The sequence below is a fragment of the Cataglyphis hispanica genome, chromosome 26 (assembly GCF_021464435.1).
Source record: "Cataglyphis hispanica isolate Lineage 1 chromosome 26, ULB_Chis1_1.0, whole genome shotgun sequence".
Taxonomy (NCBI): domain Eukaryota; kingdom Metazoa; phylum Arthropoda; class Insecta; order Hymenoptera; family Formicidae; genus Cataglyphis; species Cataglyphis hispanica.
In genome coordinates this window covers 2266317-2291021 of record NC_065979.1, presented here as the reverse complement: position 1 = coordinate 2291021, position 24705 = coordinate 2266317, and the positions used below count along the sequence as shown (strand labels likewise).

The following is a 24705-nucleotide window of genomic DNA, read 5'->3' as shown; positions in this document are numbered from 1 at the left end:
AAAAATAAAATAAAATTGATTAAGTTTTAAGATTTATTATTCCAAACTTTACTTTCTACAATCGGACAGCATCAAAAATTGTAGATATTTTCTCCCTTATATCTCTCTTTCTTTGTGATTACTTTTTATTAATTTTTATATTAATTTGTAATATGATTCATATTAATGTTCTGTTTTATATGATTTGACCACGCTGCATTTTAACTTAACCAACTAACTTGTAATAAATTTTGTAAAAGATTTGTGAACTTAACGTAGATTGAAAAAAATTCAGTATTAAATAAGACTGAAATCCAACAGCCAATTAAAAAATCTCCTTTTTTTCTGCTCTTACAAAGGATTATCAAAAGTGTTTGCATTAAACTTTGATATTTACTTTCTTTCTTTATTTTAGAAAATTATTTTTTATAATTTTGTTACGAGTATTTGTCAATTAACTCTCTTTAAATTGAATTTTTTCAGCACTCTTTAAATTAAATGTTTCCAAATAAAAAAAAATTAATTTTTTTATATTTTACATCAAAATTCAACGTCATCGAATTTTGACCTTGAATGTACAACACATAGTTCAGTAATAATATATGTTAAGCAATTTAATAGAAGAATTCAGCAAATATTTTAACTACTTAAATATTTAATGAAATCATAATAATAAAATATTAATACGATATATATCTTAAAATGTTATAAAGAAAATATGGAAATTATTTTATACAGCTCTTAAATGCCCAAGATTTTATTTAGACTTATTTAGATTTCTGATCTAAGCACGATTATTGACTTCATAAATGCAAGATATTGGGAATAATAGCAGCGAGCGTCTTCTGTCATAAATTTAAGAATGCATGTATATTCTTTATGAATTGCATTAGCACGTTATTATTAAATGAGATTTTTCGGCAGCCATTTGTAATCAGTGTGTGTAAATATGCATAATAATTCTGCACTCTGCGATTGACCCGCAGAGCTGGAATTTCAAGTAACTTTAGTGAAATAATTCCAATAATCCCAATTAGCTAATATTCCGCATTCTATTTCTGGTCCATTGAAATTCATCGCGAAAATCTCCGCTTGTATTAGTGAGGCAACAATAATATAATTATATTGCGTTTAACACATGCTATTTTTGCTTCAAATGGCTTATAGGAAGAAAATGAAATTAAAATGACAGCTTGCGCTAATTAACTTCTCGAGGAATTTTGTTTTAAATTATTAGACTGTCAGACTTTAAATATTCATGCTATAGACATATGGAATTTTGTATCTGAAATACGTTTCTTTATCTATTACAAATCTCTCATACTTAGATTTGTAATAGGCAAATATTTAGATTTTTAGCCGATTAATATGCATATTAAATCGAATATAAACAGAAAATGGCAGAAAAATAGCAATAAAAATAAAGAATGTTATTTTATAGAGAAATAAATTTTACGTTAGAGAATGTGTGCGCATTCTTGTGAAATATTATTACACAGCGAGAATATCATTTTACTACGAAAGTATTCCCGGGGAAATAAATGACATGCATGCCTATCCATTAATAATGCTTATCCCTTTATATGGCGGTATCCGATTCACATGTCACTCAGCGCAATTTATAAAACAGCCGAGTAAATTTGATCTTGTTGAATTGGTTTGGTAAATAATATGTTATTAGGAAATTTATCCATATATGTCCGTGTTACATGTTCCGTTTAATCTTGTCATCAAATGACAAATTGCAATCTTCTTTTAAGGTAATCTTTATAATTTGTCTTTTTTTTGTCAAATTATTTGGTACCGTACAAATTCTCTTTTCGACAGCATGGCAATGAATTATTTTACATACACATATACACAAGCTTATAAAAATATTTCAAAAACTTTTACAATATTTCTATTCTCTCTCTATAAATAATTAAGTTTGCTTTGGAAATGTCTATTATAATTTATACGACGCTAATATTAATTATCGCGATATTGTCAAATTTACATCACTTTTCGAATATATAACACGATAATCATATTATCAGATAAAAATGATCGGCATCAACGCTTGTTGACGCTTTGTTCACGAAACTTTATCGATCGACACTTTTCATTTTCATCTTTTTACATCATCTTCCGTTATATTGTGTACTTTATCTTTATTACGTTTACTTTTATTCTTAACCTTAATAGGATAACGAACTTATAACCAAATGGCTTGATCGATTCGATCGCTGTGTACGCGATAATGCGTCACACAGGTTATTAGATTTTTTTTTTCATCTCAGGCTAACTTTCGCGCTGTTAAAAAACAATTATGTATTTCATTATCGCGATTGGAACTTAGACCTTTTCCTACGCTCCGTACCTCGACTCGCGCTGAGTTTTAACACCGTCCGATAACTCTTCCTTCGATATTTCCACTGTTTTTTTTTTATTTTTATCTCGCTTCGCGCCGCTATGTAGAAGGATGCTAAACATTTATGTTCACACCAACGATGTTTCCTAAGTGGACGTAATATATCGACTTACCTCGAGGAAAAAACAAGAGACTCCGGGATCTCGCCAATCCCGTGCCCTAACCTCAACCTGAACGTTTATTAGCGCCGGGACTTAAATATGAACAGGTGATCTATACTTTGTTTGATTACGAATTGCCGATTGTCGATGATAATGATTGGAAGTGGCTTGTACATTTAGGGGCGTTCACTGATTAAAAAATTCGACGTGACGTTTTGGAACTTGATGACCAAGAGATATATAACACCGTTCAATAGAAAATGACTTTTTGAACATCGGAATGGGACTATCATTTTTTATACGTTTTTGGATGCTGAACACGAATCCGGTTTTGAAATTGTTCTATCACATCAGAATTTTGAGAAATTTGCAATTAAAGTTGCGAAAAACAATATTTTCACGAACTTTGTCATGTTATAACGATATGTGACATTCTGGATAAGTTTTATTACAATCAAAATAAGGTATGTTATTACGATTTTCAAACCTCAAAAGAAATTCTTGATGTCAGTTATGGTTAATAAGATATTCATGGTTAAATATGGAATATATTGCAGAAATTAGTGCTGTGACTTATGTCGTTGACAATTTACCATATATATATTTTAAACTTTCAATTTTGTTTATTTAAACTTAAGAGTTTTTTTTTAGATCGATGAATACGAACCCAATGTCAAAATTGTTAAATTTAAAATGATGGATTCAATATGGCGGATATCAAAACTCAAATTTTTATATTGAGACCATTATTTTTGATTTTGACAATTTTGACCTCTTTTTTTTTTAACTGTGTAATCCTTCTGAAAATTAAAGACTGAAAGGATAGAAACTATAAGTAGAAAAAAATTTTTTATTAAAGTCAAATTTTCCAACGAGTATGGAGTGTCATAAAAATCTTGCGTATTTTAATATTATAAATAAAATAAATTTGAAATAAATTTTTTAACGACATGAAAAATCTTGTTAAATGACATTAAAAATATTTTTACAATATTTTTGAGAGACAGAAAATTTTGAGGTGATCTTTCTGGTGAAATAAAATGGTACGAGTGTAAATGGCCTACTCTCGCGATTTCAATTGCGCTACATCCAATTCTCTCGAAATTTTCCTATTTTCTCATGCGACGTGACGTTCGCGGCTCGTCGAATTCTCGAATAATCGTGCGCCCTCGACGATGAGAATAGTCCAGGGTGTCGGCAAGGGAACGTGCCGACGACGGAAGCGCCGTTAAACGATGGCACTATTATTGGAGCGCGGGTGGAATTACGTTACGCTTGTCTTTTATTAGATGACGGCGGTTGCGGCAGTCCCGCCTTTACCGTCCTTCGCGCGCTTCCTACTACTTGAGTTCGAGGCTCCTGCGGGATGACTAAGGTCTGTCCGTGCTCTCCTTTTTGGCAACGCTCCAGAACCACTCTCCGGCGAGAGATAGATTTTACCCACGATTCTCTCCCTTTCTTTCTCTCTTTTTCCTTCTAGTCTTGGCACAACCTTGGCCAAGCAAGTACTTCTGTCATTGCCACTTGGAATGAAGTATCGCGACGAGATTTTTTTTCAGCCAAATGTGCCATGGAAAACAAAATGGCGTTTCGTTTGCCTTATAAGAGGTAAAACGATCCAATTTCAATAAAGATAATTTCTACTCGTGCTTAGATTTTAATCCTGAGGACACTCAATGTGTAATGTATGATTATTTTCTTACACTTTTATGTATAGATATAAGAATAATTGTGAAGGTATTATTTGATTGTTATTAATTATGCACAATTGGTTTATTTATTTTTTAAAAGGCAAACCAATGTAATGATGAAAAAAGGAATTACTTTTAAGGATTCTTTTGCTGGTAAATAATTTTCTTTTTTTCTTAAATCATTATTAAAATTACAAAGTACATAATTTGAACTTTTTATGAAATTTTTGTTATAAAAATATTAATCTTTGTAGCTAACAGCCAATAGTGTGAATCGCCTTAAAAAGAACAGGTGCATGCGTAGCGGGTCAACGGAAGTCCTGAAAAAAAATAAGTATTTTCTTAAAATACAAGACAAAAATTTTAAATGTACTTACAAATTAAAAAAAAATAATTTGTTTCAAAATGGCGGACTTTTGAAAAAAAAAAATTCCAAAATCGATGAATAGTTAATCTCTGTTACAAAAAAAAAAAATTATTCAATCGATAATTCCTTACGTGCAACTGAAGCTATTGTTTCGTATTTTAAGAAAATGCTTATTTTTCTTTTTTTTTTGTTTTAGAACTTTTGTTAGTCTGCTGCACATGCGTCCGTTTGTTTCTTAAGACGACTTATACTATTGGCTATTGTAGCTATAAATATTAATATTTTTTAACGAAAATTTTTTTTAATGAAAATTTTTCAAAAAATTGAATTATACTAAATTTTTCCAAAAGAATTTTGAATTATACTTTTTGATATTTGTAAAATAATTTTAAAAAATATTTATTAGGAAAAAAATCCTTAAAAATAGCTTTTTTTTAGCCGTTACACTGGTTTTCTTTCTTAATTATACTGTTTATACGGAAAAAATCTGATGCAAGCTTTATATATTATAAATAATTATACTAAAATTTATGATAAAATCATATTTTTGAATATGGGGAAGGAAGAAGGAGGAAAAACCGAAATGTTGCATTTGTTATAATAAATTTTTTTGATTTTTTTCCCACGTAGATTTTTATCACCGTAAGAATAATGCTTTTATCACATAATTACTGATAACTGGAACGCTGCAATATACGTAAATAATATAGGTAAGATGTTCGAAAATTATATTTTTCTCTTAGCGCTGCAAATAATTTACGAGTGGAGGATGCTAATTTCATTGTGTGCCATTGTAATTTTCACAAGGAGCATATGCTCAGGGCAATGATCTTTTAAATCTCTTCTGCCATCATACGAAATATTTCATTCGTTTTAGCTAACATAAATAATTAAATATATGGAAATTCTATAAAAAAACAAAAATTAAAATTTTGCAATAAAGAAATAAAACCACCATACTTCTCTCTCTCCTCTTCAATTAAAATATGAAGCTCTAACTTTTTGAATTTCAAACACTTTAACTTTTTGAAAGATTGCATAATAGTTTTTTTCTAAACCTTTTTTTGTATTTCATCAAATTATATCAGTTGCAATAAAAACAAAATATTGTATACAAATAATACAAAATTATAAAAATCCACATTCTTATGGTAAGATAGCATTAATAAATTTTTGTAGTTGAAAATACAGTTATTTTTTATTGGTGTTTAATATTGTCGAACATAATCATATCAAGAACGTAATTTCTCTTCTTGTTATCGGCTTATATAATATGAAAGTTTGAAGAATTACATGACAAGTGCAATAAACGTAACATTCGCCATAAACAGCTGATGTCAGATCTCCTCAAAGAGGTTATGTCCTCTCTCTTTTCTGATACTCCCACTCATTCGATTTTATCACTCGCGTTAAAATTTAGTTATCAATGCAAATAGAGGAATCATACAATTCTAGTAATGGGAATATACAGATTTTGATATTCCCATTACTAACAATATCTGCCATATGTTGTATCGTAGCCCTGGAGTCTACATGGAGCCCGTTGTGGCAATACGATTTATGGCAACGAGTTTAACTTGCCTACGAATGAAAATGCGAGTGGAAAGTGGCCTTTTGCCGCGCGAAACGGCTCGTAAAATTCTAATCTCGTATTATCTCTGTGGCCGGCGTACGTATATACGTACGTTCTCCTTGCATATTTCGCTTTATGCGCCTTGTTCGCGTAATGGCGGCGAGCACGACGATGTTGGCGGATCGAGAAATCTAACGCGCAGGGGAAAGTACGACATAACGAATCGCTCGCATTTGCGATGTGTGTGTATGTGCACCTATCGCTAGATTTAACGCGCTGACCCCATTCCGCCGCCGTCCCAAATACAACGTGATGCAAAGTATGTATAGCGTCGTTTGCGCGCTCGACGACCGATCGAAAATCGGAGCGTGCGGGGGCGATCGAGAGAATCGTCGTCAGTGGCACACGTGAAACATGAAGAATAGATGATTGAGCGACAAGCGACACGTGCGTATGTTGCTCGACGGCACGCGAATAGTGCCTGTCTCGTGGCATGCGGATATTGTTTCGGACTGCGAACAATAGCTAAATCTATCCTCGATAAATAGCGATTGTTCTGGAATTGGATCTACCGTTTTCGTTTTATTTCTTAGATATTGAACAATAAACAATAAATTGTGAATAACTCGAATATGTCAAAAGCGTCATAGCTAATCTATATTTATAATGTCAATAATTTAAATAAAAATTCAATAATTAAAATAATATATTCAGACAAACAAAATTGATCGGATAAAAAAGAATACAAGCAAAGAATGAGTACAATATAAATTACGAATTCTTTCTCTTATTTTAGATAATTAGATTATATGTTTATATTTTGTTGAAAAAAGTACATGTCTTGTTATATCTATTATAATAAATTAATATTTAGTAATTTATTAAATTAATATTAAGTAGTTTATTAAATTAATTTAATAAATTAAGTTAATTTAATAAATTAATATTATAATATATTATTTTATTTAATTTATTATCGTTGAAAGAATATTTTGGCATCATAGAGAGATATATCGATACGAAAATTAATTTTATTGCATTTATTAATCCTTGCCTTTCTGCTTAGGATGGCTTCCAGTTTACATTCGAAAATTAATTTTATTAATTCGTATATCAATTGAATTTGTTGCGGTTATCGCTAAAAATATAAAGTACATAATTTACGAAATGTGGCGCGTTGTGGAAATAATGTTCTACGAGAGGTATCCTAAGATTGATTCCCGGGAGAAAGTCGTCTTTTCCACTCGCTATCCGCCGTCTTTTCCAATTCCAGTCGATTACGCGCCGCTAAGAATTGCACAATCGATATCGGACGATTTGCGGCCCTGATGAAGAAAAGCGGGCGACTCGTAAGAAATGGCGAATCGAAGCTGCGATGCGGATCGCGATCCGATCCGTAGATACTCGTTTCCGAAGACAGTCTTTTCACTGCGGCGTCTTTTATCCAGACAATTGTCGCTGTATCTTACTATCAAAATGACTTCTCAGCGTATTGAGTGTGCAAATTTAAAAAAAAAATTTTATCTTCCTTGTTCTGTGCTTTAAAAGAGAACACCGTATTTTCTTCCTTAAAATTACATATATTCGACACTCTGCAGCTCGATAAAAAAATTTCTCTCGAAAAAAATCAACTCAAGCTCCATAAACTACAATATTTTGCCTTCAAAATGCTTTTATAAAATTTTTCTGCAATTTTTTTCATCGAATTACACGAGTTTGAAGCTAAATTTATATTTTTTGAAAATGAGAAAATAATAAAATTTTTTAAAATCATCGACAGTGCGTTAAAGTTGAAATTTCAAGCTTTAAAATACTTTTTTAATTTTTCGTCTACAATGATTTCTCTTCGAGCTTCAGCAATTTGAAAATAGCCCAACTTTTAGGGTATGATAAGTGTTCTCTAATTTTTTTTAGCATTTTTCACATACAATTATTATAAGAGATCTGGACCAACGCGATATGAGGCGAACCTTGATGATAAAGTCACGTGTCGCGATATCAATATCTGCGTCCCGTTTCGTAATGTGAACCGACCTAATTAAAGCGGATCACTTAATGAGGAATCAAATATATCTATCTTTATCCAAGCGGTTCTCCGTTGATCTTCTTATCCGGTAGATTAGGCCTTATTAGAATTCGCCTCGATAATTCGGCCGATGAACCACTGAAGCTCTCTCGTTCCCCTTCAATATCTGCATACGAAATTTTATGTTTGGCAAATCTTTGAAAAACATAAAGGTATTCTACATGACGAATAAAACGATTCCCGGGATCTATTCCGGAGTATATGTGATGAGTAATTAAATCGGAAAATGCAGCATCATAGTTGCAAAAGATTCAAAATGTGTAGATATCGAAGAGTTGATAATAGGCAGTTATATGTATAATGATTATATAATAATTATATAATAATTATACAGGGTGTTTGATAATAATCGCCCCACCCGTAATGTGTAGTTAGAGCGAATTAAACCAAACAGGAAAGTCTTTTATCATTTTTTTGTATAACACTTAATAAAAGAATTATTATTGAGTAAAGTCTGGCTAATCATCGCTGATCTTTAGCCGGACGCATATCAGTGAGCCGCACGCTTGGTAGTGTGCGTGAGCGTTCAGCTGTCACGGTTCACCCACGTGCGCTAAAGATCGGCAATGATTGGCCAAACTTTACTCAATAATAATTCTTTTATTAAGCGTTATACAAAATAAATAAAAAAATTGTGCAAATTAAAAACTTGCCATGACTTCTTCATAATTTTATTTCCTTTTTTTTATAATATCAGTAATCGTAATTACAAATTGAAATGATATCAATTTCCGAGGCTCTAAAATAGTTTTACCAATCATAATTTATTGATATTCTATTCATATAAAACAACTTAATCTAATATTTAAAAAATTTGCAGAAATTAGGTCGTGAACAAACATTCATTGCAAAATTCAAAATTTCATAAAAAAATGAATCTTTTCAACAATTCTAATCAAATTCAATACCAATCACGCTTTAATGATATTCTAATAATGTAAAAATATTTAGCCCGATATCTCAAAATTTAATGAAGTTAGAGCAACCACATCTTTTTTTTTAGTAAAAGTCAAATGAATCAATTTATAAATTCTCATTAAATTTAATACCAACCATCCTTTAATGATACTCTATTAATGTAAAAATATTTAGCTCGATATCTCAAAATTTGCGGGTTAGAGCAACCGCACCCTTTAAAAAAAAAAAATTCAAATTTAAGAAAAAATGAACTCTTTCATCAAATCTTATCAAATTAAATATCAACCATCCTTTAATGATATTCTAATAATGTAAAAATATTTAGCCCGATATCTCAAAATTTAATGAAGTTAGAGCAACCACATCTTTTTTTTAGTAAAAGTCAAATGAATCAATTTATCAATTCTCATTAAATTCAATACCAACCATCCTTTAATGATACTCTATTAATGTAAAAATATTTAGCTCGATATCTCAAAATTTGCGGGTTAGAGCAACCACACCCTTTAAAAAAAAAAAATTCAAATTTAAGAAAAAATGAACTCTTTCATCAAATCTTATCAAATTAAATATCAACCATCCTTTAATGATATTTTATTCATGTAAAAATATTTAGTCCAATATCTCAAAATTTATGGAAGTTACAGCATGCACATACATTTATTGAAAAATTCAAAATTTCACAAAAAATAAATCCTTTTACGAATTCTCATCAAATTCAATACCAACCATCTTTTAATGATATTCTATTCATATAAAAAAATTTAGACAAATATCAGAATTTGCGGAAGTCAGACAACAACATTAATGAAATTATTAATGAAATTTATTATTTCTTCTTATATGCATATCGTAGCTGCTAAATACATTCTTTAATTTGAAAATGTAATTTTGAATAAGAGTTTCAATTTAATAATGTTTTTGTGAATATTTTATTCGCGCGAACTTTAATAGAAAGCATATTTTAAGATGTAAAATATGTATTTAAATAATCCATAACGTATGTCAGTTACAATTAAAGTGGTTTTCATGCATGACGTAAAGAGAATTTATGGATATTAACTTTTTCTTGCTTTTCAATCTTGTCAATTATTTTATATTATGATAATTCTATTATATGTATCTATGATATTAGTATTATATTATTTCGTTATATAATGCATTAAGTTATATATTATTTTACAATATTAATCAATCAATCTTAAAAAATACGAAGTCATCGATTATATTCAATGATTTGAAGATAACAGTGTTATATGAAAGAATGTTCCAAATCGCCATTCCATTAATTATTGCCAATTATATCCGTTGCATGTCACAGAATATTTATGATTCGTCGATCTCTAATGATATGAAAAGTTGTTGTTGTTCGTAATACTAATCGTAATACTAATTGTTAATGACAAGAAAATTTCGCGCGATTTCGAATGAATTGTGACGATGGTTTATAAGTCATCGGATGTGACATTCGTTTGTGTTAAAAGTGAGTGGGTGGGCTTTGACCAAATAATCGCGTGACGGCTTGATGAAAGCTGTATTAATTATGTCGGAATACCATGCCGGATGTTTAGGCTTTTAGGATCGCGATTACGAATGGGGGCAGACAAATTCTTCTGTGCAAATTCCGAGAACAGCATTAACACACATAAGTTCTAGATTCGTTCATCTGCTAAACGCGTTTTATTATATACATGTGCGAACATCTCGTTAAAATGATAAAAATTAATTACTATTCAATAATTTTTATACAAAATTAATAATTTTTTATCCCTAACATTTATAATTAAAAAAAAAAGATAGATTTATATTCGTATTTTTATTTTTATTATTTATTTTATTTTATTCGGCACTTCTACAAATATAATTTTATTTATTGCAGCAAACGATAATACTTTATGGATTTTGCAACATTTGATGAGAAAATATCTAATCGAGTTATGAAAAATATTTTTAATGAATGAAAAATATTTTTTGATGAGTGAAAAATATTTTTTGGAATATTGACAAGAGAAAGAGACACGTATTATTACATTTATTTTATTTACGAAAATCTTTTTTTTATGTATTATTTATTGATATATGAATGTATATATCTTATATAATAGTCTTTTATAATATTAGCTACATATTAAAGTTTATTTTTTTTTTGCGATAAAAGAGATGCATTCAATATCTTCAAATAAACATATCTAAAACTTCATTCACTAATTTATTCTATTCAAAATTGATAAATTTTTTTTTTATATGTTATATTGAACGTATCTTAATAGGCTTTTATAATAAATATTAACTACGTATAATTCCATCATCTTTTATAATTTATTTTTTCACGGTAAAACAGATGCATTAGATATTTCCAAATAAATATATTAAAACGTAGACTTTATTCACTAATTTATTTGATTTAAAATTGACATTCTTCTTTTTCGAGTGAAAAATATTTTGAGAGAGAAACTTCTCTTTCTCTCTCTCTTTTTCTCTTATTAGCATTTTTAATCAAAAAAAAAAAAATGCGAACCTCGTTTCTCCGTTTTCTCGTCGATGGCAAATTCCTGCGAGCGATCGAATTTCCTATCGGCTTGTCAAAAATATAACGTGAAGTGCCATATTGCGCTTGCATAACTTTGCACGACGCATTGTGTGTTCATTCCGCATTTTCATAATTACTTCGTGAGAGAAGTTAGCGAGAAGTCAATGCGATTCGAAAACGACTATAGCCATTATTCGAAGCGCCTGGCTTCTTAGTATGTTGCTTTAACTCGTGTTACGTTGAAATTCTTCAGCGAACCTGCTTACTAAAGTCGAGCGACTAAGATATATGAGCCGTGGAACAGCACTAAGTTTTGCCGGATAAGTTTAAATTGTCTTACAGAGAGAAACTACGAGAAGATTTTTAACGACATCGTTCTTTTATATATATAGATGTAAAGTTTCTCGTATGTATGCATTTCACGGAAGTCTCTGAACAAACTGCATATTTATTGCAGAGCTATCTCCTCTCGTAAGGAAATATATATGTATTTCTGCAATGGAGATTGTGCACTGATTTGAAAGTGGTTCTCGAATATTTCCATTGAAAATTTTTGCTATCAAGATTTGCTTTCGATAAATAAGTTTTTTGAGAATTTTATTTAAATAATGTTAACACTACGCAAGTCAAATATTTTTCTTTTTTAGTAAGTAAATAAAGTGACTAAAGTGACGTAAGATAACTGAAGTCAGATTAAAAGGTAACATATTAATTTTTTAATGTTAAAATTAAAAACAATTGAATTTTTATAAGTTTCTAATGAGATTATGAAAGATAATTATTTATTTCTAATAATATCGCACTTAATATTATTAATTAATATTATTTATAACGATGACAAAATTGTGCTATCTCTATAAAGACCTCTTTTCATAATCAAGTGTCTTACATTAGTTCTATAGCCTAACCTAGGCCAATAAATTTTATCCAATTGCCAGAGACATTTGGGTCGTTTACCTCGTTTGCGGCGCCGTTTCCTTCACACCGTCTCGGTGCGTCTAATTTTCATCTTTTTTTTTTTTTTTTGTCTCCCCCACCCTATCTCGTCGGACTCGCTTAGAACGCTGACGACTGCATCACGGAAATAGAAAGTGATGCTTAGACCCGACGACGTCGACAAGTTCGCCCGAATTGAAGTCACTTTTAGACCTCTCCCGGGATCCATTTTCTCAGCGATGATGACGACGACGACCCAGTCTGGGAATTAGGCAACTTTCATCGTCAATCAGAGCAGTTGAATAGATCGTAACTTTTGATAGATAGCTTTTACCACAGGCTTATAAAGAGCCCTTTGTTTCTACTATCATCGACCGAGTGTATGTCGACATGTATTTATACACGTGGTCGCACTTGTCAGAAATTTGTCATCCTCTGTCCGTTCTCATTCAGTCATTATCCTCTTTGCCTTTTTCGCAGGTAACTGTTTGAGTTTGATCGACGAGTCACTCAAGGCAGCATCATCGAAATTGTAATAGCAATTTATAATTATTTTGCATCGAGCATGGTACTCTGGTATTTACTGAAACGCGATAACTTCTAAACCTAATTGGCGCGAGATACTGTTTGTTCCCAATTTGATACTGCATATTTTAAGCGTCGAGATAAGAATCACGATATTATAGCGCTTGTTAAAGCGTGTAATTAATAAGGATGCAATGACAATTGCTAATTACAAAATTGGAATATTATTATTTCCGATGTTTCCGATCGTTTACTGAACGGGTCTTTAAGGAGGGAAACCAGTAACAGCTTAAAGAAAAAAAGGCTATTTTTAAGAATTTTTTTTGTTTTGGTAAATAATTTTTTTTCCAGATCACGTTAACATTACATAATTTAAATTATTTTTTGTGAAATTTTCGTTAAAAAATTTTGTTAAAAATATTAATTTTTATAATTACAGTAGCCAATATTGTGAGCTGCCTTAAAAACGGACATACGCGTAGCGAACTGGAACTAATGAAAGTTCTGAAAAAAGACAAGTATTTTTGTAAAATATGAAACAATAGTTTTAGTTGTACGTACGAATTAAAAAAAAAAATAATTTGTTACAAAATGGCGCATTTTTGAAAAGAAAGTTCATCAATTTTTTAAAATTGATGAACAATTCAAATCTCTGTTTTTTAATGTTATTAAAAAAAAAAATTATTCAATCATTGAAAATTTCGTATGTGCAATTGGAGTTATCTCATATTTTAAGGAAGTAATATATCGAAATATTAATAAAAATATGACAATTTCGTAAATTATTCTACTATTTTTTCTGAATATCTGTGCAAAATCTAAACATAATTTTCTTAACGGTTTGAAAATTATTTAAGTTTAAAATTACTATTGATTCTTATGGAAAATTGCGTATTGTAGCACTTATTGACAAATTTAACAAGAAAAAAATATTACCAATGAAATCAAAATTTTCACACATATTATGAAAACTCCAATAAAAATTTGTGCAAAACTTGATTTAGATCCACTTATTTGTTTAAAAGCTATTTACTAGAAATTATGCAAAAATATTATTTGTCTCTTTCTCTCTTTCTGCAAATTACTCGTTTTTCATTGTTTCTTGCAGTTGATTTCGGAGAGTATTCACGATCAAAAGTTTTTGCCATAAATTAGGAAAAATATTAATTATTTTCTTTTACGAAGACGTCAAAATCCATATTATCTTGTGATACTTTAATTTTTTTCATAATTTGGATTTATTTGTTTGATTTTTCAAATAGTATAAATGCAAGAAATATATATTTTTTTTTTTTAATTTTGACAGTTTTTTGCTATTATTGTACATCCAGAACATCCTTAAAAAAATAAATTTTTTTTTGTTTTAGAGCTTTCAGACCGCTATGCATGCGCTTATTTTTTTTACGCGACTTACCTTATTGGTTATTATAGCTACAAATATTAATATTTTTTAATGAAAATTTCACAAAAAGTTTAAATTATGTACTTTGCTAATAAATAATATGAAAAAAAATTATTTATCAAAAAAAAATTCTTAAAAATAATCTTTCTAGTTGTTACACTTGTTTCCCTCCTTAATAATTCATGCGTGAGACGCAACGATTTGCGATAATTTACGATAGAATGATCTTTAAATGATATGTTTCCGTGAAATCATTTATCGCCCGACATAAAATTTGATCTCGAATGAACTTCGGCATATTCAGCCGAAAGATATCGAAAGGCTTTCGCAAAATGGCTGAATGCTATGATGATGAAAGTAACGTCGAACGCGACTCTTAAATCGAGAAGTTTAGTATACTCAATGTTTAAAAGCGATTAAATAGACATGCATTTTTACGATCGACAGATTTACGAGACTGCGCGAGACCATTTCGGATCGTTTATGAGTATGAACATGCTTTGTGTCTATATAACACACGCATTTATTGATATAAAAATAAGTAACATACGTATTACTTGAATATTATATATTAAATTTTATCGCACATAATCGAGTGATTTATATCTTTATATTAACCAGTGATAGCGGATATATTTGTAATCTAATTACTTAGACAACACCTTTTTCCGTTTCGATAAATTATCTAAATAATCTAACGTTCGGTAAGATAAAATATTGCATTATTAATATATTATATGGATTAATAAATCGACAATATATGTATGTGTATAATTTTTATTAAATGATATAAATCAGTGATAAAATTTTATTATATTTTGGTGTTCATATCATAATTAATACTTTCAATAATTTCATATAATTAATATATCAAAAATTTAATTATTTTTTATGAAATTTTAAAAGGAACTTTACATATACAATTATAATTTCAAAGAAAAGAATGATAGATAATTTGATAGATAATTGAATAGATAATTTGATAGATAATTTGATAGATAATTGAATAGATAATTTCAAAGTAACAGAATGGATAGGATTAAGATCGTTAAAAGCGGAATTGACGAAGATTCGCGATTGAATTTGTTACAGATCTTTGGAAGTTTTCCATCAACACGGAAAAACGCATTCGGAGCTCCTGAAAGCCCAACGCACCGCCGGTGGCTGCGGATTAGGAGGACCCCTCAGATATCCAAATTCCATTATCCTGTGGCTGCGCTGCAATAAGGTTCGTGCACGTGACCACGTTCTTTTGATACATTAGATTTGATATACGTCGGTGAGATCGATATCGGTGTATTCTATTGCCACAGACAGACCCTATGATGTATTACCAAAATAACGACGGAACTATTCTCCGCTTGAATTTACCGTCGTGTTTCCCAGAGAACATCACTTTTCACAGTCTCTGTCTCTGTCAGTATATTTATTGGTTTCCGATCCATTTTTCCCTTGAGCGGAAATCAATGCGAACGCTTGAGCAAAGTTCATGGTAGAAAATCTACCATTTTCTAACCTTAAAATTTTCTAACCTTCTAACCCCGTTTACATGTTGAAGCTCTTGTTTTTAGAAATCCACATGACGGAAATGTGCTCTCATCAGATAAAACAAATTGTGAATAAATTATTTGACGTCAATCATTGGTTTAAGCAGAAAAGACGTTTACACTACTGATTATACATATAGTATTATTGCGTTCTGTGTAGTTAAAGTTTATTGTGCTCGATATGTCTTGGGGTTCGTTTTATCGACGTTCTAGAAGCATCGTACTATTTGACGACGCCATGTTCAGTGCGCCGTGATAAATATTCATAAATATCACTTTACGAGTGCGATAGAAAAATCCGAAGGACGGGAATTATCGCCGTTTACATGAGAATGTGCGAAAGTATCGCGTGAACATCGCGCTTTCATGCGTTAAAAACTATATTCAATGCGATGATCTTTTTTAAGGTTTTCTTTAGATTAATTCAGGTACTAACGAGAGACTGATATTCGTTTTCGAGATTTTAACTGACTTAAATAATCCTATCGCGCTGTTCGTTTTTCTTGATAAACTATAAAGTTTATCGCTTTGGAATACTGCTCGGTCTGCTTTATCATCGCCTACGATAGGTCGAGATAATCGATAGTGCCACTTTCAGCAGAGATATTTCCTTCGACTTACCGCTCTTGAAAGAAATCACTGTCCAAGGATTCTCGCGGCGAATATCACAGAGAACATTATTTGGCGGTCCAACTTATTCTAACTACTTCAACGCGATATCAAGATTACGGTGTTATCATAAAGTTACACCATTTCAAAACGAATGTATGTGTTAAATCACGTGTGCTTTGAACAACGTATTTCGAGAGGCTATAAATTACAGGCCAATTACGAGGTGGTGGCATTGATTGTATATCTTGCAAATTTATCGGATTTAATATGTAATCACTTGTTACATACATGGGTGCCAGGCAAAAAAGGACTGTAGGCGGCGCGTTATTTCATCGGGAATATTCATTGAAGTGTAATTTAGAAGTAGCAGCGGAAGTGCCGACTGACAGCTACACTGTCACGAGAACTGTCATTTTGCTAATAGCGCTTTCCGCGTCATTAATTGATCTCCATCGTTCTGCTACACCGCTCGTGAATAGAAAAACAATTTAAGAGATACTTTCGTACAAATAATAAATGTCAGCTTCAGAATTGGCCGCACAAGTATGCGAGATATCGTGTTTCAACATTTGCAATGGTATTAAGTTTTTTGTTTCTTTCTTATGAATAAAGTATTATTCGTAGCGTATTATATGAATTTACGTGAAATATGATTCTGCTTCTTATTAATGCTCATGTGTGCGTAGGTTAATATGAGTATTGTAAGCGTGTGAGGCAAATTAAGGCTAGAACATGAAAAATTAAATAATTATAGGGTGTCTACTTTCTGAAAAAACATGGAAAAACCTAACCTGGAATTGTCAGGGAATTTTTTTATATCTGGAAAAATCAGGGAATTCTGTTCAAACTCAGGGAATTTTTTTAAAAAATTTTGCTTTGATAATTTGGCTCTTATAAACAATAGATAATCTGTGAATAAATCATGTTGTAAATTATGTGTTTAAAATATATTATAAATATCTATATCATTATCTATTTCTGCTTATGTATTCAATGTTTTAAGAAAATATCTATTACATATTCTTTATTTTAATTTTTAATAATAAAAAATAAAAATATTATGCAAGTTAAAAAATTTTATCTTAATCAAAGTTATTCAGTTTTATTTTCAGTATACTTGTAAATCTAGCAGCTGAAACTTAATAAGTGACTTTGTGTTTTTTCTTCGTACGAATGAAAAGTATAAAAACGCGTACAATAAAAAAAAAAAAATTATTTTAAGAAATTGACATCACAAAAAATGTTTAAAATATTTTTTTTACCTGAAATTTTAAACAAAAATATCTCAGAGAATTTTTACGGAAATTTTTTACAGGATTCGACTAGACATAGACCTTAAATTAATAAATAAGTTATTTATTATTGCTTCCTCATAGAGGAAGCTTTGTTTTTGTCGAAAATTTTTTTTTATATTTTGATGCCAATGTGTTCAGAATGCTCTAAAACGTTGAAAAAACATATTAAAAAAAAATGTCGATATGTGTGTATGTATATACATATGTATGTGCACAAAAAGGATGTAATTGTTCTAATTGCCATAAATTTTGAGATAATGGACTAAAATTGTAATGAATAAAGTATCATTAAAGGTTGGTTGATATTGTATTTGGCTAGAATCAATGAAGGGATTTAATTTTTATAAAATTTTGAATTTTTCAAAAAAGAGTGTTCTTCCGCAAATTTTGAGATATCGGTCTAAATTTTTTTATATGAATAGAATATTAAAGGATAGTTGGTATTGAATTTCATGAAAATTGGTAAAAAGGTTTATTTTTTATGAAATTTTGAATTTTTTAATAAATTTATGTGCATGCTGTAACTTCCATAAATTTTGAGATATTGGACTAAATATTTTTACATGAATAAAATATCATTAAAGGATGGTTGATATTTAATTTGATAAGATTTGATGAAAGAGTTCATTTTTTCTTAAATTTGAATTTTTTTTTTTTAAAGGGTGTGGTTGCTCTAACCCGCAAATTTTGAGATATCGGGTTAAATATTTTTACATTAATAGAATATCATTAAAGGATGGTTGGTATTGAATTTGATTAGAATTGCCGAAACAATTTATTTTTTATGAAATAAAATTATGAGGATGCAATGTGCAAGTTTCTAATTTGTACAAATTTTTACTTTTTATTGGATTAAAAAATACATATAAGACCTGATAAAAATAGGAATATTCCTAATAACATTATATTAAGCACAAAGACAATATATAGAATTAATCTGAGATATTATGAATAATTACAGAAAATAAATCACAATCGCTTTGATATAGAAATCTATTATATTAAAAATTTTTAATGTTTTAAATTTTTTAATTTTGATGCTTACAAATGTCATTATAATATACTTATAATAATATGATACAGATTTTTATTGATCCGTATTTTTTCTAACTAGTATAATAAAAGACTCTTCACGTAATTGCACATTTATCTCTGTTTCACAATTACAAATTCGACTTTATGTAATCTGAAAAACGAAACATTTTTGTAAGGATGACCTTTCCATATTTCGCAGTTAAACTACCAAAATTACAAACACTTAGACAACGCGCAGGGTCCGGGTCATAATTAATACACGAATTGATTAACCTTCGTCCGACGCTCGCCGTCGTAAAAGTAAAAGCGAAACCGATGTATGCTAATATACGCCGGTCGCACCAAAAGCGACTATTCGAACCGCGAAGTTTGACTGACACAAATACGCGAAATTGCATTTACATTGCGCGAAAACGTAGGATCGGATAGGTTGATTTCGATCCCTCGGCCTTGCCTCCTGCACCGGTTGAGAATTTCTTTAGCCTACGTTTACCGCAAATCTGCGGTCCCGAGACTTTCCCTAAGAGCATTAAGTAACGGCGCGTTCCCGCCTAAGGTCCCGTTCACACCATATTTCTCAATCGAGAATGCACTCTGTAATGTGATGGAAAATAAATGGAGCTTATACTTTATTTCGCATGATACAATATTTCCTAATCAATCGTAGTTATTCTATGCAATTTTATATCGTTTATGAATAAATGTATGGCAGAGGTCTTATATTGTATTGACTGTCAAATATTTTATCAGTAAATAATTACGTCTTTGATGAAATCGAATTAAGAACACTATTTTACAATTTTCATTCTACTTTGCTTTAATTTTCAATGAGTTTAAATATTTTTTAGTAAAACTTATTTAAAATTAATTTACAGAGATAAGTGCTTTTTCATGTAACTTATATTTAATTTAAAATATATGCGTAAGCTTAATTTAGAAAATGTCTAAGTGTCAAAATTATTAAATAATTATATTTCAAATATAAAAAATGTCTATTAGGTCGTTGATAGCATGATAAAGAAATATAAATAATAATACACACTTTGAGACGTAATATTTTTTGTGAATCTGATTGAAAAAGGAAGAAAGTAGCGTAAAAAGGGTTTAACGTGATTTGCACACTGCATATATTTAATTTAAAATATATGCGTAAGCTTAATTTAGAAAATGTCTAAGTGTCAAAATTATTAAATAATTATATTTCAAATACAAAAAATGTCTATTAGGTCGTTGATAGCATGATAAAGAAATATAAATAATAATACACACTTTGAGACGTAATATTTTTTGTGAATCTGATTGAAAAAGGAAGAAAGTAGCGCAAAAAGGGTTTAACGTGATTTGCACTCTGCATATATTTAATTTAAAATATATGCGTAAGCTTAATTTAGAAAATGTCTAAGTGTCAAAATTATTAAATAATTATATTTTAAATATAAAAAATGTCTATTAGGTCGTTGATAGCATGATAAAGAAATATAAATAATAATACACACTTTGAGACGTAATATTTTTTGTGAATCTGATTGAAAAGGAAGAAAGTAGCGTAAAAAGGGTTTAACGTGATTTGCACACTGCATATATTTAATTTAAAATATATGCGTAAGCTTAATTTAGAAAATATCTAAGTGTCAAAATTATTAAATAATTATATTTCAAATATAAAAAATGTCTATTAGGTCGTTGATAGCATGATAAAGAAATATAAATAATAATACACACTTTGAGACGTAATATTTTTTGTGAATCTGATTGAAAAAGGAAGAAAGTAGCGTAAAAAGGGTTTAACGTGATTTGCACACTGCATATATTTAATTTAAAATATATGCGTAAGCTTAATTTAGAAAATGTCTAAGTGTCAAAATTATTAAATAATTATATTTTAAATATAAAAAATGTCTATTAGGTCGTTGATAGCATGATAAAGAAATATAAATAATAATACATACTTTGGACGTAATATTTTTGTGAATCTGATTGAAAAGGAAGAAAGTAGCGTAAAAAGGGTTTAACGTGATTTGCACACTGCATATATTTAATTTAAAATATATGCGTAAGCTTAATTTAGAAAATGTCTAAGTGTCAAAATTATTAAATAATTATATTTTAAATATAAAAAATGTCTATTAGGTCGTTGATAGCATGATAAAGAAATATAAATAATAATACACACTTTGAGACGTAATATTTTTGTGAATCTGATTGAAAAGGAAGAAAGTAGCGTAAAAAGGGTTTAACGTGATTTGCACACTGCATATATTTAATTTAAAATATATGCGTAAGCTTAATTTAGAAAATATCTAAGTGTCAAAATTATTAAATAATTATATTTCAAATACAAAAAATGTCTATTAGGTCGTTGAAAGCATGATAAAGAAATATAAATAATAATACATATTTTGGACGTAATATTTTTTGTGAATCTGATTGAAAAAGGAAGAAAGTAGCGTAAAAAGGGTTTAACGTGATTTGCACACTGCATATATTTAATTTAAAATATATGCGTAAGCTTAATTTAGAAAATATCTAAGTGTCAAAATTATTAAATAATTATATTTTAAATATAAAAAATGTCTATTAGGTCGTTGATAGCATGATAAAGAAATATAAATAATAATACACACTTTGAGACGTAATATTTTTTGTGAATCTGATTGAAAAAGGAAGAAAGTAGCGTAAAAAGGGTTTAACGTGATTTGCACACTGCATATATTTAATTTAAAATATATGCGTAAGCTTAATTTAGAAAATATCTAAGTGTCAAAATTTTAAATAATTATATTTCAAATACAAAAAATGTCTATTAGGTCGTTGAAAGCATGATAAAGAAATATAAATAATAATACATATTTTGGACGTAATATTTTTGTGAATCTGATTGAAAAGGAAGAAATAGCGTAAAAGGGTTTAACGTGATTTGCACACTGCATATATTTAATTTAAAATATATGCGTAAGCTTAATTTAGAAAATATCTAAGTGTCAAAATTATTAAATAATTATATTTTAAATATAAAAAATGTCTATTAGGTCGTTGATAGCATGATAAAGAAATATAAATAATAATACATACTTTGAGACGTAATATTTTTTGTGAATCTGATTGAAAAAGGAAGAAAGTAGCGTAAAAAGGGTTTAACGTGATTTGCACACTGCATGGATCACTGACTGCGTTTCGCGAGTAGCCGCACCGGAATGCCGTATTTTTTTGCCGTGGTGCAAATACCCCTTCCTGGCTACCTTTCCATCGATTCCTTGCAACTACTTGCACGTACATGCACGAACGCATACAACATTGCATATCGAACTTCCGCCCCTTCTCCGTTGGGTACTCGAGAGTGAGAGGCGATACGATTTGCTTTTCCCGTTATCGCCTTGCAACCGCCACCTTTGATAGAGTGGATCGATTAAATTTTCTCGCACAATCTTATTGCCTAGATTAGTTGCAAAACTATGAAAGGACCATTGATTCCGAGAGGCAAACTTATTGTTAGATTCTGAGACATGCTCGTGCGAATGTGTAAAATAAATAAGGCAACATAAAGGATGAAGTGAGATAAAGTAAAATAAAAATAACGTAAGACAGGAAAAAAAAAACATTAGCAAACATTGATGGAAAATTTGTCAAAATAAATTACGAAAGATATATAGAGTTAATTTTTGGTTTATTTCGTTGCGTCAAAATAAATGGAAGACAAGATTGAAATGACATATTGTCATCGAAAATGTTAAAATATTATACAAACCATTTATCTTTCATCTCATTCCACAGACATCTGGACAGTGTATAAATAGCACTATGCCAAAATTATCTCTCTGCGCCTTAAATCACTAGTTATAATTTTAGGAACAACGGGGGGGATTGTGTCACTCGGTCATTAACTAACATTTCGATTTCCATGGTTGCGGTCGTTTCCTGGAATTATTAATAAACGTATCTCGTGTGTCTCACGTGTGCTTTTTTCTCTCGCGATAAATTTGGCGTCATAAAATTGTTACAAAATTTTATTCTTACACTTAAATGTATCTTAGACTTTTCAAAAGCCCATTTTATACTACGCACAATATCATGCGAAATGTGACTCACATTTCTTAAAATTCTCTCCGAGTAAATTTTTTTTTTTTTATCCAGCTATCCGAGTGCATTTCTTCATCTCAATGAAAGTTCTTTTATTGGCGACAGAGACAGAAAGTAAAGAAAGTCGAATTTTTTACAAACGCACTCGATTTTGAATCGCCAACGAGAGAAAGAAAAGGATCAATAAAGTTTAATATCAGACATTTAAGCACACGTAAATGCTCGCTTTTGACTCAATCTTTTTTTTATATCCGTTTCAAAGTTCTAAGACGCGTGTCAGTCGCAATTTCTTATAACTGAAAAAAAAAAATTGTGAAACGTAAATTGAAGATGCTGCCTTAATAATTCCAAGTGGATCAATTTTCTTGTCATTTTCTGCAACGGCGAAGATCTTTACTTGAGTCGAAATATTAATTTGAATTAGGTAGACCTTCGCGATCGTTAATACTTTTATTTTACGAGTCGTTAAAGCTAACGAGGATATTAAGCAAATTTTTTTGTCGAGAGCGATGCTCCATAAATATTTGGTATGCCGCATTTCATCCGCATTGCGGATGAGGAAGCCCGCTGGGATCGCGAAAAATTCCGGTGACGATGAGTATGCTTTACGGATACGATCGTAGCCGTGTCAAATTCCGTCGACTGCCAAGAAGACGAAGCTATCGCGAGAAATGTCCCGGGAAAGTCCCGGTTGCTAGATCGGCGTGAGCAAAATTTATACGAAGTGATTTTCCTAGCCGCGCAAATCAGTCGGGAAAATCGCGAAGCCCGTTGGCTCAGCCGTCTTAAGGATGTGTCATATGTCAAAACATTGACAGAAGCATGAAAATTTTTGTAGATTATTTTACTATTCTTTTCTCAGTATCTATGCAAGACTTGAGCACAATTCTCTTCATGGTTTGGAAATTATTTAGAAGTTTAAAGCTTGTATCGATTCTTAAAATCGCGTATTGTATCATTTTTTGAGAAAGACCAAAAAAGAACCTTGCTAGCAAAATAAAAATTTTAACATGTATTAACAAAACTATATTAAACATTTGTGTAAAATTTGATTTAAATCCTGTTACTAGTTTTTCAAAGTTATTTACTAAAAATTATAGCAAAATGCTTATAATATTCAAAAATCTTCATGTAAACTATTCATTTTTTTCACTTGACTTCAGGGATATTCACAATCAAAAGTTTTTGTTTTAAATTAGGAAAAATATTAATTATAATTATTTTTTTTTGTGAAGACATTAAAAAGCTTACTATATTTGATACTTTAATTTTTTTCTAAATTTATTTATTTTATTTTCTAAATTTATTTATTTTATTTTTCAAACAGTACAAACGTAAAAAATGGTTTTTTTCTTATTTAAGTTTTGAAAATTTTTAGCTACTATTGTATAGCCAAAATATCTTTAATACATCATTGTTATGCAACGTATGCGTATATAAACGTGTGTTTAAGTATGCATAAATAAACGCATATGATATTGCTTTAAAGCAGTTTAATTTTGAAAAAAATTATTAATTACTATTAATTATTCGAATATTATTTACGCAAATTCATATAAACTCTTTTATGAGCATTGTATTAATATTTTCTTAAACATCATATATAGTTTAAACATAAATT

At 29.7% G+C, this 24705-nt stretch overlaps 1 protein-coding gene across 1 annotated transcript in view; it reads left to right on the top strand.

Annotated features, from left to right (window-relative positions):
- Window positions 1–24705, top strand: part of LOC126858580 (tRNA dimethylallyltransferase) — a 110916-nt gene that overhangs the window by 42594 nt on the left and 43617 nt on the right. The window contains exon 4 of the mRNA XM_050609037.1: window positions 15611–15746. Coding sequence (XP_050464994.1) covers window positions 15611–15746 — 136 coding nt within the window. The remainder of the gene's footprint in view (window positions 1–15610; window positions 15747–24705) is intronic.